The sequence below is a fragment of the Salmo salar genome, chromosome 26 (genome assembly GCF_965601325.2).
Source record: "Salmo salar chromosome 26, fSalSal1, whole genome shotgun sequence".
Lineage (NCBI taxonomy): Eukaryota > Metazoa > Chordata > Actinopteri > Salmoniformes > Salmonidae > Salmo > Salmo salar.
In genome coordinates, this window is record NC_138316.1 from 28,629,891 (window position 1) to 28,645,000 (window position 15,110).

General features: G+C 42.6%; 1 protein-coding gene across 5 annotated transcripts in view; it reads left to right on the forward strand.

The window, feature by feature from the left end:
- Positions 1-1,220: 1,220 nt before the first annotated feature.
- LOC100380700 (ubiquitin carboxyl-terminal hydrolase CYLD) overlaps positions 1,221-15,110 on the forward strand; it is a 34,995-nt gene continuing 21,105 nt past the window's right edge. For 2 of the 5 annotated variants that reach the window (XM_045708121.2, XM_045708122.2), the window contains exons 1-6: positions 1,221-1,635; positions 4,319-4,695; positions 10,510-10,679; positions 12,069-12,312; positions 13,318-13,626; positions 14,843-14,948. In XM_045708121.2, coding sequence (XP_045564077.1) covers positions 4,618-4,695; positions 10,510-10,679; positions 12,069-12,312; positions 13,318-13,626; positions 14,843-14,948 — 907 coding nt within the window. In that variant the 5' untranslated portion in view covers positions 1,221-1,635; positions 4,319-4,617. The remainder of the gene's footprint in view (positions 1,636-4,318; positions 4,696-10,509; positions 10,680-12,068; positions 12,313-13,317; positions 13,627-14,842; positions 14,949-15,110) is intronic. The other 3 variants (XM_014176106.3, XM_045708123.2, XM_014176107.3) reach the window with 2 other exon arrangements.

Sequence of the window (15,110 nt, forward strand, 5' to 3'; positions counted from 1 at the left end):
TCGTCAGTGAAGAGCACTTTTTGCCAGTCCTGTCTGGTCCAGTGACGGTGGGTTTGTGCCCATAGTCAACGTTGTTGCCGGTGATGTCTGGTGAGGATCTGCCTTACAACAGGCCTACAAGCCCTCAGTCCAGCCTCTCTCAGCCTATTGCGGACAGTCTGAGCACTGATGGAGGGATTGTGCGTTCCTGGTGTAACTCGGGCAGTTGTTGTTGCCATCCTGTACCTGTCCCGCAGGTGTGATGTTCGGATGTACCGATCCTGTGCGGGTGTTGTTACACATGCCACTGCGAGGACGATCAGCTGTCTGTCCTGTCTCCCTGTAGCGCTGTCTTATGTGTCTCACAGTACCGATATTGCAATTTATTGCCCTGGCCACATCTGCAGTCCTCATGCCTCCTTGCAGCATACCTAAGGCACGTTCACACAGATGAGCAGGGACCCTGGGCATCTTTCATTTGGTGTTTTTCAGAGTCAGTAGAAAGGCCACTTTAGTGTCCTAAGTTTTCATAACTGTGACCTTAATTGCCTACCGTCTGTAAGCTGTTAGTGTCTTAACGACCGTTCCACAGGTGCATGATCATTAATTGTTTATGGTTCATTGAACAAACATGGGAAACAGTGTTTAAACCCTGTACAATGAAGATCTGTGAAGTTATTTGGATTTTTACGAATTATCTTTGAAAGACAGGGTCCTGAAAAGGGACGTTTCTTTTTTTTATAGTATATGTTACTTTTTCCTTGACTGGAGTATTGCATATAGATCAGGCCAAGATGGAGGCACGATGGCTTCAACACAGCGCCCCCTATTTGTCATCTAGTGTACAGGGTCTACCAAGGTTATCACTAGTTACCACAGCCACAACGTCAAAATGGGCCATATCGTAAAAATTCACACAAATACATTTTTGCCTTTTGGTCTTATTTTAAGGTTAGGGTTAGGCATATGGTTAGCAGTGTGGTAAAGGTTATGGCTAGGTTTAAATTACAATGTTAAGAAGATACATTGTAGAAATAGGCGGGCTTTAAGGCTTTGTGGTTGGGGTAACTAGTGAAGACCATCTGCCAGGGAGACTAGTAGCAGGTTTAGAAACTGCTACTAGAGAGAACCACTCATTCGCAGATTCTTCAATACCCGTCAACCAAACTCGTGGGAAAACCCCGGGGGGTGGGACTTAATGACTAACGTGAAGCCCAGCCTATTGGCACTTGTGATGAATGCAGATTGGCCAATGGGTTATGATTTGGCATATTTTCAGGAGACTCACATTTCGGTGTCTATTGGTTCTGTAAATTATCTTTATTCCTCGCTATAAGGCCTGACTTATTTTGTCTGTCACGTAATATATGTTTTGTGTGTCAGTATTTAATAGTATAGTCTAAGAGTCGTTCAGAAAAATATGTATCTACATTAAATGCCGTAGATAACATGATCTGTTGCATGGGACAGCTAGCTAGCCATACTAGCTACTTTGGCTAGCTAATTTCGAGGCTGTCATATCAATTATCAGCTGGCTTGCTATCAACAAGCTAGCCAGTTAATTGTACAAACGTATCAAAACCTCAGCTACTAAAGGACAGCATTGGAATGAGCAGGTGACATGACACTGCAGCACCAAACTGACGTTTGAATAAGGTAAGAAAACGAGCTAGCTAACGACGTTATGTCATAATGATGGCTATATTTCCATTTGCTTCCTCGTCAGATTATGATATGTTTGCACCTGATCAATATTGCATGGTTTGCTATACTGGCTAGCTAGCCCTACAGCAAACATGTCCTAGTATGTGTGCTGGTTTACACTAATTGACATGTTCCATGGGTGTTTTCTCAATGAGGGTCCTTCCTCATCCATGATTAAGCAAGGCTTGGCAGTGATACGTTCTTCCTTCTTCTCTCACGCATCATCATCACTCGCTGCTGCTGACTGGCTTTATTCAGTGATGTCACTGATGGAACATGCAAGACCACTGCTGCAATGATAATACAATTACTCTGCTGTTAATAATATTTAATCTGTTGGGGCTTTTGAATGTTGTGATTGAAAATGGAAGCATGATGGTGTGTTTAAATAGTCAGTGTTACATCCCAGTCATTTTATATTCAGGATGTCAGCACCATCATTATGTGGCTACATTGTACTTCACACATTCACACTGTTAAAAGGCAAAGCAAAAGGTACAAGCGGGCTACTTTCAGAAGTAGTTGTCATGTCAGATGATGCCCATGTAAGCAGTAAGCACTGCAGTAGTGCATGTTGTTGACCAAGGGTCATTCAATTATGTGTATTTTGAAAGGGCAGTAGGCCTTTTGCCTTCACTCCTTCCTTATGGTAGGTAGACTGTTAGAATAACATCACAACATAGTAATTGTCTGTCACGTTATTTTGCTCACTCCATGCTCCCACAAGCTCAAATAGGGGCATGATAAACAACAAGTCCTCTATGTGAAAATTTGAACTGTGAAAATTGATGTTATGCACAGATACGCAGCCTAAGAGGAGTTGCAATGCAAACCAAGGCTAACACAGCGGCACCCTGTCATAGATTTAATTGTTTTTATTTATTTAACCTTTATTTAACTAGGCAAGTTAGTTAAGAACAAATTCCGGCCAAACTCTTAAAATTGACGACGCTGGGCCAATTGTGTGCTGCCGTATGGGACTCCCAATTGCGGCTGGGTGTGATACAGCCTGGAATCGAACCAGGGTCTGTAGTGATGCCTCTAGCACTGAGATGCAGTGCCTTAGACCGCTGCGCCACTCGGGAGCCCCGAGTTGCTTTATTGATGCTTGATGCACAGACATGAGGTGTGAATAGCCTAGATGTGAGAGTGGCCAGAGAACCATAAAGAGGAGTCATGTCAGAGGTGCTTGGATCCCCCCTTCATATTGGGTTTGTCAAAACAGGTCGACCCTGTATTAAAGTGGCGGTGACTCTGTTGTTTGTCAGGAAGAGGCGTTTGACTGCTTTACTCTGTGAATTCCCCCTCACAGCTCCCTTAACACACTCTGACCATATCTGATCATCACACAGCTAGGGGAAATCCAAAATGTCTCAAATTCTGAGTCAGGCCCGAGTGAGTTTTGAATAATGTGTTTATAACGGTGTGTTTGAATAACGGCTGGCTTAGAATCCATTTGTGTTAATATTGACTGTAGTACCAAGGCCTATGCGGCATCACCCATTTCTCATCTTAAGAGGAGAGTATCAACATGTTTTGAGCATATTGTCTGCCTGCTTCAAAATTGCCTTCATGGTAAAGCCATTTGAATTCAGTCAGTTTTTGGACAGCATCCCTGTCAACTTTCTATGCATGTTTGCCCATGGAAGAAGTGTTAAGAAGGTGACTTTTTGGACCTGAATGCCAAAACATTCAGGAGGTAAAAGTACTCAAAGTTGACCTATTTTGCATACCCCACTGTACCATGAGACAGACGTGTCTTCATCACTGGAAAAGATAAGTGGTTCAGCTTGATATCATGTCAAACTATTTGATTTTTTCTTGAAATGAAGCGTTTTAGTATAATTGCCAGTTTCTTTTTCCAGAAACTATTAAATAGTTTGACAACCCTGTTTGTAAGCTTTTAAATTATATCAACCGAACTCTTTATTTTTTCCAGTGATGAAGACATTGATGTTTCATGGTATGGTGGGATATGCAAAATAAGTCAACTTTGAGCTCCTTTATCTCCTGAATGTTTTGGCATTCAGCTACAAAGTCACTTCCTGAGCACTTCTACAATGAGCAAATATGTATGGAAGGTTTCGTTCAAATCAAAAGGGAGCTGTCAAAAAGTGATTGAATTCAAATCCATTTTACCCTTATGTCAAATAGGTATGTCCGGAATCAGAATACAGGTAGTAACTTTTTTTGTTCTATTTTTGGCCTATTTGGTTGCAAGATACCGGTAGTACACAAAGTTAGGCCTAATCATGTTTGTGCTCAACTGGTTTTCACCGTCAGTGTTATTAGGTACAGTAGCAGCCTGTAGCTAATGGTGCAATCAGGCTTCACTCAGATAACGGGCCTACATTCTGAGGCTACGTCCTGTTTGTTTAGATACCAGTTTTAATCTTTGAATTCCATTTATTCAGAGCGTATCCCAGATTTGTGTTGCCTAAATGTTTTGTTGTTTTCCCAAAAGGCTCAATGCTTATTTGGGTTAATATAGCCTAGCCATAGGCCAATTTTTGGTGGGAGAAATTGAGCTGAGATTTATGATAAGTCAGTGATTTAATAGAATTAACCTGGAGGCATTCCATGATCTTTTAACAACATTGTCATAATAACAGCATGCCTTTCTTTTCGTACGCAGGTCCTTCGAAGTACATTGGGGCATGCAGGCAGACATTTGAGACCATTATGAGGGCACCCCAGGCCAGCAGGAGCCTGTGAACAACCATAACACCCTCTCTGTCTACTCTCTAACCAGACAACCTTCCCCTCAGGTGTTAGGCCTAGTTTCTCTCTCACCCTTGTTATGCCCCTATCACTGCTTTGGGGATAGAGGAACGTCCATAAAGTGAAGAGAGAGAGGCTTCATATTGAGTTAGTTAGACAGGCGGACCTTGTATTTCCCCCTGCTATGCCCCAGCTGCCCCAGCCCTTACAGCCATGAGCTCTGCCCTGTGGAGCCAGGAGAAGCCCAGTGGGGGCTTCAGGGAGGACTGGCGCTTCTACATGGTGGTCAAGGTAAATATACATATGTTTAAAGAGCCATTGAATCTTCCGATTGTCACGTGTGTTTTTCTGTTGCCCAGATTTCAGTCTTGTACAGTGGTTGCCCCACTAAAAGTTTAGCGATTATGCTGTGGTACTTAGAGGTATTTTGTGGACCCACCCTGCCTCACTGGGTAGCACAGAGCAACACTTTAAGGGGCATTGCACTAATAATGGAGCTGACTAGGGAAACGTTCCCACTGTTCTTAGTGCCAGTCTGCACATGCAAACTAAACAATGTAACTAATAATGGCATATTTATGCTAATACAATAATGATAAAAATACTCTTTCAAAATGCCAACGTTTATTTAGTTATGGCTCCATAACGAATTACTATGGGAATAAATATCACTGAATTACAGAAATATTGGAACAAAGTTGTCTAATAAAGGTAAACTAATTGTTACTTACTGGAAAATACCCTTTCAAACACACACGGTCACGTTGTACAGCGCCATTATGGCTGTTAGCAGGTAGCTAGCTGGACAATAGACTTGCCTAGAAGGAGGGTAGGGGGGGAATTCTAAGTTAGGTTGGCTGTATCACAACCGGCTGTGATTGGTTGCCATTTTCAGTTTGAGGCGGCTTTTGGTTTGAATTTAGAATCCTCCAATCCTCTATATGTATTTATTGGCGGAGAGTCACGTCATATTTTTCAATATACTGTAGGCCTACCGTAGGTGACCTGAGTCTCACTGGTGTTTAGTAATGTGCTGTTAAAAGTGGTGTAGGTCTTATTTATTTAAAGAACATATTGAAGTTCCATCCTAATGGAAACCCAGAGGGTTTTTTGTTTTTCTTGGAATAGAAACACCATAATATTAATCAAATAAGTTAAGCGAGTACCAGTGAAAAGTTTGGACACATCTACTCATTCCAGGGTTTTCTTTATTTTTACTATTTTCTATGTTGCAGAATAATAGTGAAGACGTCACAACTATGAAATAACACACATGGAATCAGTTAATAACAAATTCTTATTTACAGTTGAAGTCGGAAGTTTACATGCACTTAAGTCATTAAAACTCGTTTTTCAACAACTCCACAAATTTCTTGTTAACAAACTATAGTTTTGGCAAGTCGATTAGGAAATGTACTTTATGCATGACACCATTTTTCCAACAATTGTTTACAGACAGATTATTTCACTTATAATTCACTGTGTCATAATTCCAGTGGGTCAAAAGATTACATACACTAAGTTGACTATGCCTTTAAACAGCTTGGAAAATTCCAGAAAATGATGTCATGGCTTCAGAAGCTTCTGATAGGCTAATTGACATCATTTGAGTCAATTGGAGGTGTACCTGTGGATAGAGGTCGGCCGATTAATCGGAATGGCCGATTTTAATTAGGGACGATTTCAAGTTTTCATAACAATCGGTAATCTGCATTTTTGGACACCGACTGTGGCCGAATTGTTATTTTTTATCTGTATTATTATTATTATTATTATTATTATTATTATTTTTTTTTTTTGTACCTTTTATTTAACTAGGCAAGTCAGTTAAGAACACATTCTTATTTTCAATGACGGCCTAGGAACAGTGGGTTAACTGCCTTGTTCAGGGGCAGAATGACAGATTTTTACCTTGTCAGCTCGGGGATTCGATCTTGCAACCTTCCGGTTACTAGTCCAACGCTCTAACCACCTGCCTTACATTGCACTTCACGATGAGCCTGCATGGCAGGCTGACTACCTGTTACACGAGTGCAGCAAGAAGCCAAGGTAAGTTGCAAGCTAGCTTTAAACTTATCTTATAAAAAACAATCAACCTTAACTAGTTAACTACACATGGTCGATGATATTGCTAGTTTATCTAGCGTGACCTGCGTTGCATATAATCGATGCGGTGCCTGTTAATTTCTCATCGAATCACAGCCTACTTCTCCAAACGGGTGATGATTTAACAAGCGCATTCGTGAAAAAAGCATTGTCGTTGCACCAATGTGTACCTAACCATAAACATCAATGCCTTTCTTTAAAATCAATACACAAGTATACATTTTTAAACCTGCATATTTAAACCTGCTAACATGACTTTCTTTTAACTAGGGAAATTGTGTCACTTCTCTTGCGTTCCGTGCAAGCAGTCAGGGTATATGTAGCAGTTTGGGCCGCCTGGCTCGTTGCGAACTGTGTAAAGACCATTTATTCCTAACAAAGACTGTAATTCATTTGCCAGAATTGTACATTATGACATAACATTGTAGGTTGTACAATGTAACAGAAATATTTAGACTTAGGGATGCTACCCGTTAGATAAAATACGGAATGGTTCCGTATTTCACTGAAAGAGTAAACGGTTTGTTTTCAAAATTATAGTTTCCCGATTCGACCATATTAATGACCTAAGGCTCGTATTTCTGTGTGTTATTATGTTATAATTAAGTTTATGATTTGATATTTGATAGAGCAGTCTGACTGAGCGTTGGTAGGCAGCAGCAGGCTCGTAAGCATTCATTCAAACAGCACTTTAGTGCGTTGCCAGCAGCTCTTCGTTGTGCTTCAAGCATTGAGCTGTTTATGACTTCAAGCCTATCAACTCCCGAGATTAGGCTTGTGTAACCGATGTGAAATGGCTAGCTAGTTAGCGGGGTGCGCGCTAATAGCGTTTAAATCGGTGACGGCACTCGCTCTGAGAACTTGAAGTAGTTGTTCCCCTTGATCTGCAAGGGCCGCGCATTTGTGGAGCAATGGATAACGATGCTTCGAGTGTGGCTGTTTTCAATGTGTTCCTGGTTCGAGCCCAGGTAGGGGCGAGTAGAGGGACGGAAGCTATACTGTTACACTGGCAATACTAAAGTGCCTATAAGAACATCCAATAGTCAAAGGTATATGAAATACAAATGGTATAGAGATAAAGTCCTATAATTCCTATAATAACTACAACCTGAAACTTCTTACCTGGGAATATTGAAGACTCATGTTAAAAGGAACCACCAGCTTTCATATGTTCTGAGCAAGGAACTTAAACGTTAGCTTTTTTACATGGCACATACGGCACTTTTACTTTCTTCTCCAACACTTAGTTTTTGCATTATTTAAACCAAATTGAACATATTTCATTATTTATTTGAGGCTAAATTGATTTTATTGATCTATTATATTAAGTAAAAATAAGTGTTCATTCAGTATTGTTGTAATTGTCATTTTTACAAATAAATAAATAGGCCGATTTTAATCGGTATCGGCTTTGTTTGGTCCTCCAATTATTGGCGGTGAAAAATCGTAATCGGTCGATCTCTACTGTGGAAGTATTTCAAGGCCAACCTTCAAACTCAGTTCCTCTTTGCTTGATATCATGGGAAAATCAAAAGAAATCCAAGACCTCAGAAGAAAATTGTAGACCTCCACAAGTCTGGTTCATCCTTGGGAGCAATTTCCAAACCTCTGAACGGTACCACGTTCATCTGTACAAACAATAGTATGCAAGTTTAAACACCATGGGACCACATAGCCGTCATACCACTCAGGAAGGAGACACGTTCTGTCTCCTAGCGATGAATGTACTTTGGTGCGAAAAGTGCAAATCAATCCTAGAACAACAGCAAAGGACCATGTGAAGATGCTGAAGGAATCGGGTACAAAAGTATCTATATCCACAGTAAAATGAGTCCTATATCGACATAACCTGAAAGGCCGCTCGGCAAGGAAGAAACCACTGCTCCAAAACCGCCATTAAAAAGGCAGACTACGGTTTGCAACTGCACATGGGGACAAAGATCGTACTTTTTGGAGAAATGTCCTCTCGTCTGATGAAACTGAATTAGAACTGTTTGGCCATAATGACCATCGTTATGTTTGGAGGAAAAAGGGGGAGGCTTGCAAGCCGAAGAACACCATCCCAACCGTGAAGCATGGGGGTGGCAGCATCATGTTGTGGGGGTGTTTTGCTGCAGGAGGGACTGGTGCACTTCACAAAATAGATGGCATCATGAGCGAGGAAAATTATGTGGATATATTGAAGCAACATCTCAAGACATCAGCCTAGGAAGTTAAAGCTTGGTCACAAATGGGTCTTCCAAATGGTCAATGACCCCAAGCATACTTCCAAAGTTGTGGCAAAATGGCTTAAGGACAACAAAGTCAAGGTATTGGAGTGGCCATCACAAAGCCCTGACCTCAATCCTATAGAACATTTGTGGGCAGAATTGAAAAAGTGTGTGCGAGCAAGGGGGCCTACAAACCTGACTCAGTTACACCAGCTCTGTCAGCAGGAATGGGCCAAAATTCACCCAACTTATTGTGGGAAGCTTGTGGAAGGCTACCTGAAGCGTTTGACCCAAGTTAAACAATTTAAAGGCAATGCTACCAAATACTAATTGAGTGTATGTAAACTTCTGACCCACTGGGAATGTGATGAAAGAAATAAAAGCTGAAATAAATCATTCTCTACTATTATTGTGACATTTCACATTCTTAAAATAAAGTGGTGATCCTAACTGACCTAAGACAGATTTTTTACTTGCATTAAATGTCAGGAATTGTGAACAACTCTCTGAAATGTATTTGGCTAAGGTGTATGTAAACTTCTGACTTCAACTGTACATGGACAGCCTACTCCTTCCTCCCTGCCGGGGAATTGAAACCAGGTCTCCCGCGTGCTCGCACGACACTGCGATTCTTTAGCTAAATAGCCCAGCACTGTAGCCTACTCCCGACCATCACGTTGTACAGTGCCATATTTTCCATTCCATCATTTTTCTTGGAATAGAAACATCATAAAATGTATCAAATTAATTAAGCAACATTTCTTAATCAGTTCTTACAAAAAAAGGTTTTAAATTCTTTAGTACAGCCACTATTGAAGGCTATCAAGTGCTTCTCAAAGATTCCCTCTGGTGGTCTAACTAGCATTACGTGCCATAGAATTTTGCAGCACCACGCAAGCTGTGCTGCAGTACGCTGCAACTTTTAAAGGACAAACCACTGTTGGTGTGTTTACTGACCGATTCCGCGTTTGGTTAATGATTCTTGTCTCCCATGAGACACTGTAGACATGGAAGCCCTATTTTACTTCCTCAAAATCCCCAGAATTAATCTAAGATATCTGTTATTCATTTTGAAGTTTTTGCCATGGATGTTTTTATTACATTTTTTTTTTTACATCTAACTAAGGTGTTTTGGTGCAGTATTTCTCAAGTAAAAAAATGTGACATGTTGTCTTATTTAAACAGTCTCACTGTTTATGTTATTGGATAGAGAGTGTTCACCGCAGCTGTTCACCCCATGTTAATGTACTAATGGACATCGTCAAATCAAAACCCTATCTTCGTTTACCCATTGTGATGCACAGATGTTCCAAACTCTGTTTTAGACTGACTTAATGAGCAAAATTATCCTATTTATACTTTGTAGTCCATTGACACTAGAACAACTGTTTCTGGCTCATATCGATGCCAAATAAGCCATTTTCAAAGGGATTCGTTGTTTTTAAAAGCAGTTGCTCTTTAAAAAAATTCCTGAATTTCTCTAGGGATTATTCAAGATTTTGTTTATTTATTTTATTTATTTATCAAGGCTTGTTTATTTTGTTTCATATTTTGTTGTTTTGGCTATTGTGTATTTTTTTTTTTTTTTTTTTTTTTTTTTAAATAACTCAGGAAGATAAGTCCTGTTGTACTAATGGGTATCTTCGATTATGTTTGGATTGGCTCTTTATTCCCTATATAATGCACTACATCTACCCAATGGGACCTGGTCAAAATCAGTGTACTAAATGGGGAATAGGGTGCCATTTCTAACACACTGAGACCCTTAACTCAACACAATTCTACTAAGGAGTGTACAGTGGAGAAGCCCCCCCAGAAGACCCTGAGGATCCCCCGGGGCAGCCTGGGACAGGCCTGTCAGGAGAGGAACAGCCTGGGGCGCACGCTACCCCCCAGCAAAGGCAAGAGGAGCCTACGCGTCCTGGACCAGACCAACGTGGTGCTGAGCCTGGATGAGCGGTTGGTCTAATTAATGGACAGTGACACTATCATGCTATATTGCAATTTTATATAAAGACAATACAAAACAACAATACTCACATTTGACATACACTAAATGACTAAAGGTTTGTGGACACCTGCTCATCAAACATCTCATTCTAAAATCATGGGCATTAATAGGGAGTTGTTCCCCCTTTTGCTTCTATAACAGCCTCCACTCTTCTGGGAAGAATTTCCACTTGATGTTGGAACATTGCTGCAGGGACTTGCTTCCATTCAGCAACAAAAGCATTAGTGGGGTCGGGCACTGACGTTGGGCGATTTAGGCCTGGCTCACAGTCGGCGTTCCAAATCATCCCAAAGTTGTTTGATGGGGTTGAGGTCTGTGCAGGCCCGTCAAGTTCTTCCACACCGAGCTTGACAATCCATTTCTGTATTGACCTCGCTTTCTGCACTGGGGCATTGTCATGCTGAAACAGGAAAGGTTGCCACAAAGTTGGAAGCACAGAATCGTCTAGAATGTAATTGTATGCTGTAGCGTTAAGATTTCCCTTCACTGGAACTAAGAGGTCTAGCCCGAACCATGAAAAACAGCCCCAGACCGTTATTCCTCCTCCACCAAACTTTACAGTTGGCACTATGCATTGGGGCAGGTAGCGTTCTCCTGGCATCCGCCAAACCCAGGTTTGTCTGTCGGACTGCCAGATGGTGAAGCGCGAATCATCACTCCAGATAACGTTTCCACTGCTCCAGAGTCTAATGGCAGTGAGCTTTGCACCACTCCAGCCGACCCTTGGCATTGCGCATGGTGATCTTAGGCTTGTGTGCGGCTGCTCGGCCATGGAAACCCATTTCATGACACTCCCGACGAACAGTTCTTGTGCAGATGTTGCTTTCAGAGGCAGTTTGGAACTTGGTAGTGAGTGTTGCAACTGAGAACAGATGATTTTTATGCCCTTGAGTACTTGCGGTCCCGTTCTGTGAGTTTGTGTGGCCTACCACTTCGGCTGAGCTGTTGTTGCTCCTAGACATTTCGACTTCACAATAACAGCACTTACAGTTGATCGGAGCAGGGCAGAAATTTGACTAACTGACTTGTTGGAAAGGTGGCATCCTATGACGGTGCCACATTGAAAGTCACTGAGCTCTTCAGTAAGGCCATTCTGCTGCCAATGTTTGTCTATGAGGAGTATATGGCTCTGTGCTCGATTTTATACACCTGTAAGCAACGGGTTTGGCTAAAATAGCCGAATCCACTAATTTGAAGGGGTGGCCACATACTTTTGTGCAAATAGTGTATGATATATTGACATTTTTTTGTAACTTTAAAAAAATATTTTCTTGTGTTTTCCTCTGGGATTCAAATGTACATCTTGTTGTTGTGTGTTTGATTTGCAACCAATTCAGGGACGTCCTGGAGCTGGATGAGAAGCTAGCTGAGCTGCTGTTCCCCATCACCAACTGTGAGGAGCGCTATGCCCTGCTGTGCAACAAGCCCCGGCTGGAGCGGGCCAGAGACATCGACTGTGGCTCCAAGGTGCGCGTGCAGCTGCGTTCGGGGGATGAACCTTTGCCCGGGGTAGTCCGATTTAAAGGATCTCTCCTCCCAGACAGGGCTCTCTCCGGGGTCTGGTTTGGAGTGGAGCTGCTGGTGAGAAACCTCATCTTTACTATTCTTTTAAAATGCACTTTGTAAACAATTGACCCTCAGTTACGTATATAGAATAACTTTATTTGTCCCAGAGGGAACTTCAGTTATGTGTGTGTATCGTCTGTAATTTGGTCTTTGTGAAATGTTCCCTGAGAATTTCATAACAGCTAAGCTAGTAAATGGACTCTCTCTTGCCGTAGCCTACGTTCTGTAAAGATGCAGTAAAGTAGCGGGCTACAAAGGCTTGTTTATTGCAACACAATGTTGTGTTTATTCCTCTGTGTCCAGTTGTAGGCTGGGTGAGTGGGTGAAGGAGCCGGACGAGAGGAAAGGCTGACCCTTGCTCACTATAAAGGGTTTAGCACATTCTTGGGTTTCAGATCAGCGTCTTGATTGAATGCCAGACTTGTATCATGATTCAGAATACTTACCACACATTTACAGTCAACAATGTTTACTTCTGATCTTGAGCATACAAACATAAATTGAACGATGCCAATAGTGAAAAGCCCTACATGGCACTCAAGAAGAAGTGCAGTGTGTAGGATCATGTAACTACACCTTCTAACTGTCCATTATCCCTGTGTAAGAGCAAAGATTATTCAGTTCGGCGCCTGCCGGCTACTCTCTGCAATGAAACATTTTGAGTATGCTGTTATGCCCTCCGCACTATCGATCTGAAACCCTCATCATCCCAGATGTATGATGTTCACTTCCCTGTTCCCTTCCCTGTAGAATGCTGAGTATGCAGGTTACTGTAGCTGAGCTAACCTCACTGTAAAGACAGCTCATGCCTCTTGTATCAGCGTAAGCCCAGTGTTAGGCTTTTCCTCTGATGGTTAGGGTAAGGGGTTAGGGAAGAGGTTAAGGGTCAGGGTAATTCTTTGGCATTACTGTGTGACGGATTAGGGGAAGGGTTAGCGTGACTTAGTAAGCCACATGTGACTGGTACTCGCAGGTTATCCCACGTTTAACATACTGTATGTAACCTATGCCTCTACCTAGGAGGAGGGCAGAGGCCAGGGCTTCACAGAGGGCTCCTACCAGGGCCGACAGCTGTTCCGCTGTGAGGATGAGTGCGGGGTGTTCGTGGCCCTGGACAAGCTGGAGCTGTGGGATGACGAGGAAGAGGAGCTGGGAGAGCTAGAGGTGGATCACGTCATCCTGGTGGAGGAGGAGTTGGATTTCCATCCGCTGGAGATCAACTCCAGGGTCCTGGTCCAGACCAGAGAGGGGCCGGAAAGAGGAACCATCATCTTCTGTGACCTGCTGCCTGGGAACGAGAGCCTGGGGTACTATGTGGGAGTAGACATGGTAAGGCTTGAGACGCTGGGCCCATACTGGGGCCTTACTGAGTGGGACCTCTACAACCTGCTCCTGTCTGCTGTAGAATGGCAGACTGGCAATGTAAATACTGTCAGAGTGGAGATTACCTTCTCCTCTGCTGTTAACACTAGGTAAAGGTGAAATGTCCACCCTACATATATAATAATGCTATATTTATAGAACATGGCTAACAACTTGTAAATTACATCTCAAGTTAGGCAAGAGTCTAGTTCAAGTAGCCCCTGTAAGGTTGTTTGTATGATTTGATTGTCTATCCTGAAAAGAAAATATAATTCCTAATGTTTATTTAGCAGTCTAACAACCAGCTGCTGGTGTTGATGTTTCCTGTTGCCAATATAATAAGATGGCATAGCAGTTAAGGAAAGGGAACATGCATAATGACAGAGGCATTTGACTGCAGGTTGTTAGTAGCAGCAGCAGTGAGCCTACTCGGTCTACTCTGGCCTGGGACACACACAAAGGGCAGTAGTCATGCAGGGAGCTGGGGAGTGAGGTAAAGTTGTAGGTTGCGTCCCCATTGGCACCCTATTCCCTATGTAGTGAACTACTTTTGACTAGAGCCCAATGGGCACAAATGTAGTGCACTAAATTGGCAATAGGGTGCCATTGGGGATGCAGCTACAGCACTGGGCTGTATGACCAGTAGCGTGGCACAGGGCCAGCGGGCTGGCCTGGCAGCTGAGGAAAGGAGAGGAGAGTCCACTGCTCCGTCCACTCTGCTCCAGCCTCGCCCAGCATACAGAGAACATCAACAACACTCTGACACGCCATATACAAAACAGCTTAGTGTTAGGCTATTTTTGAATAACGTTTTTGTTTATTTGGATCTATTTTTGCCCACAATGGGGCCAACCTTCCAAGACTACCTAGATTAGTGTGGTGGAGTGGAGCAACCAGTACTGGAGAACTTTGACCCTGCTTCCTGGGGATTGGAATAAGCAACCCTCTGTTTTGAAGACGCGGGGAGGTACATTTTGAGAAATGAGAGCGGGAAGGTTAAGAGGGAGTTAAAGTTCAAGTGCAGACAGAGGACCATTACTGGGTAGAGGGGGTAGTTGACTGGAGAGAGAAGAGCTGTCGTAGTGATGACAGGACTGCTGCTGAGACTGGGACTGTAAGTACAGGTTTTAGGAGATGAGGAACGCCAGCAGCAGTAATCGGTTCCTGTCTCCGGCTCTTCCAGGACAATCCTATTGGGGACTGGGATGGTGTTATCGACGGGAAGCTGCTGTGTAATTTCGCCAGTCTGGAACACACCCGTCTAGTCCCCATCTGTGACGTAATGCCAGGTGAGTCCAGCGGTCCGGTAGTCTATTCTCTCCTTTTTTTCCTCACATCAAATGTTTATTGTTATTTCAATTTATTACAATTTCATCAAGTGCAAATCTAGATTTTTAAAAAAATATATTCTCTTCCTTATTTGGATCCTATAAATGATAACTGAAGAAGCT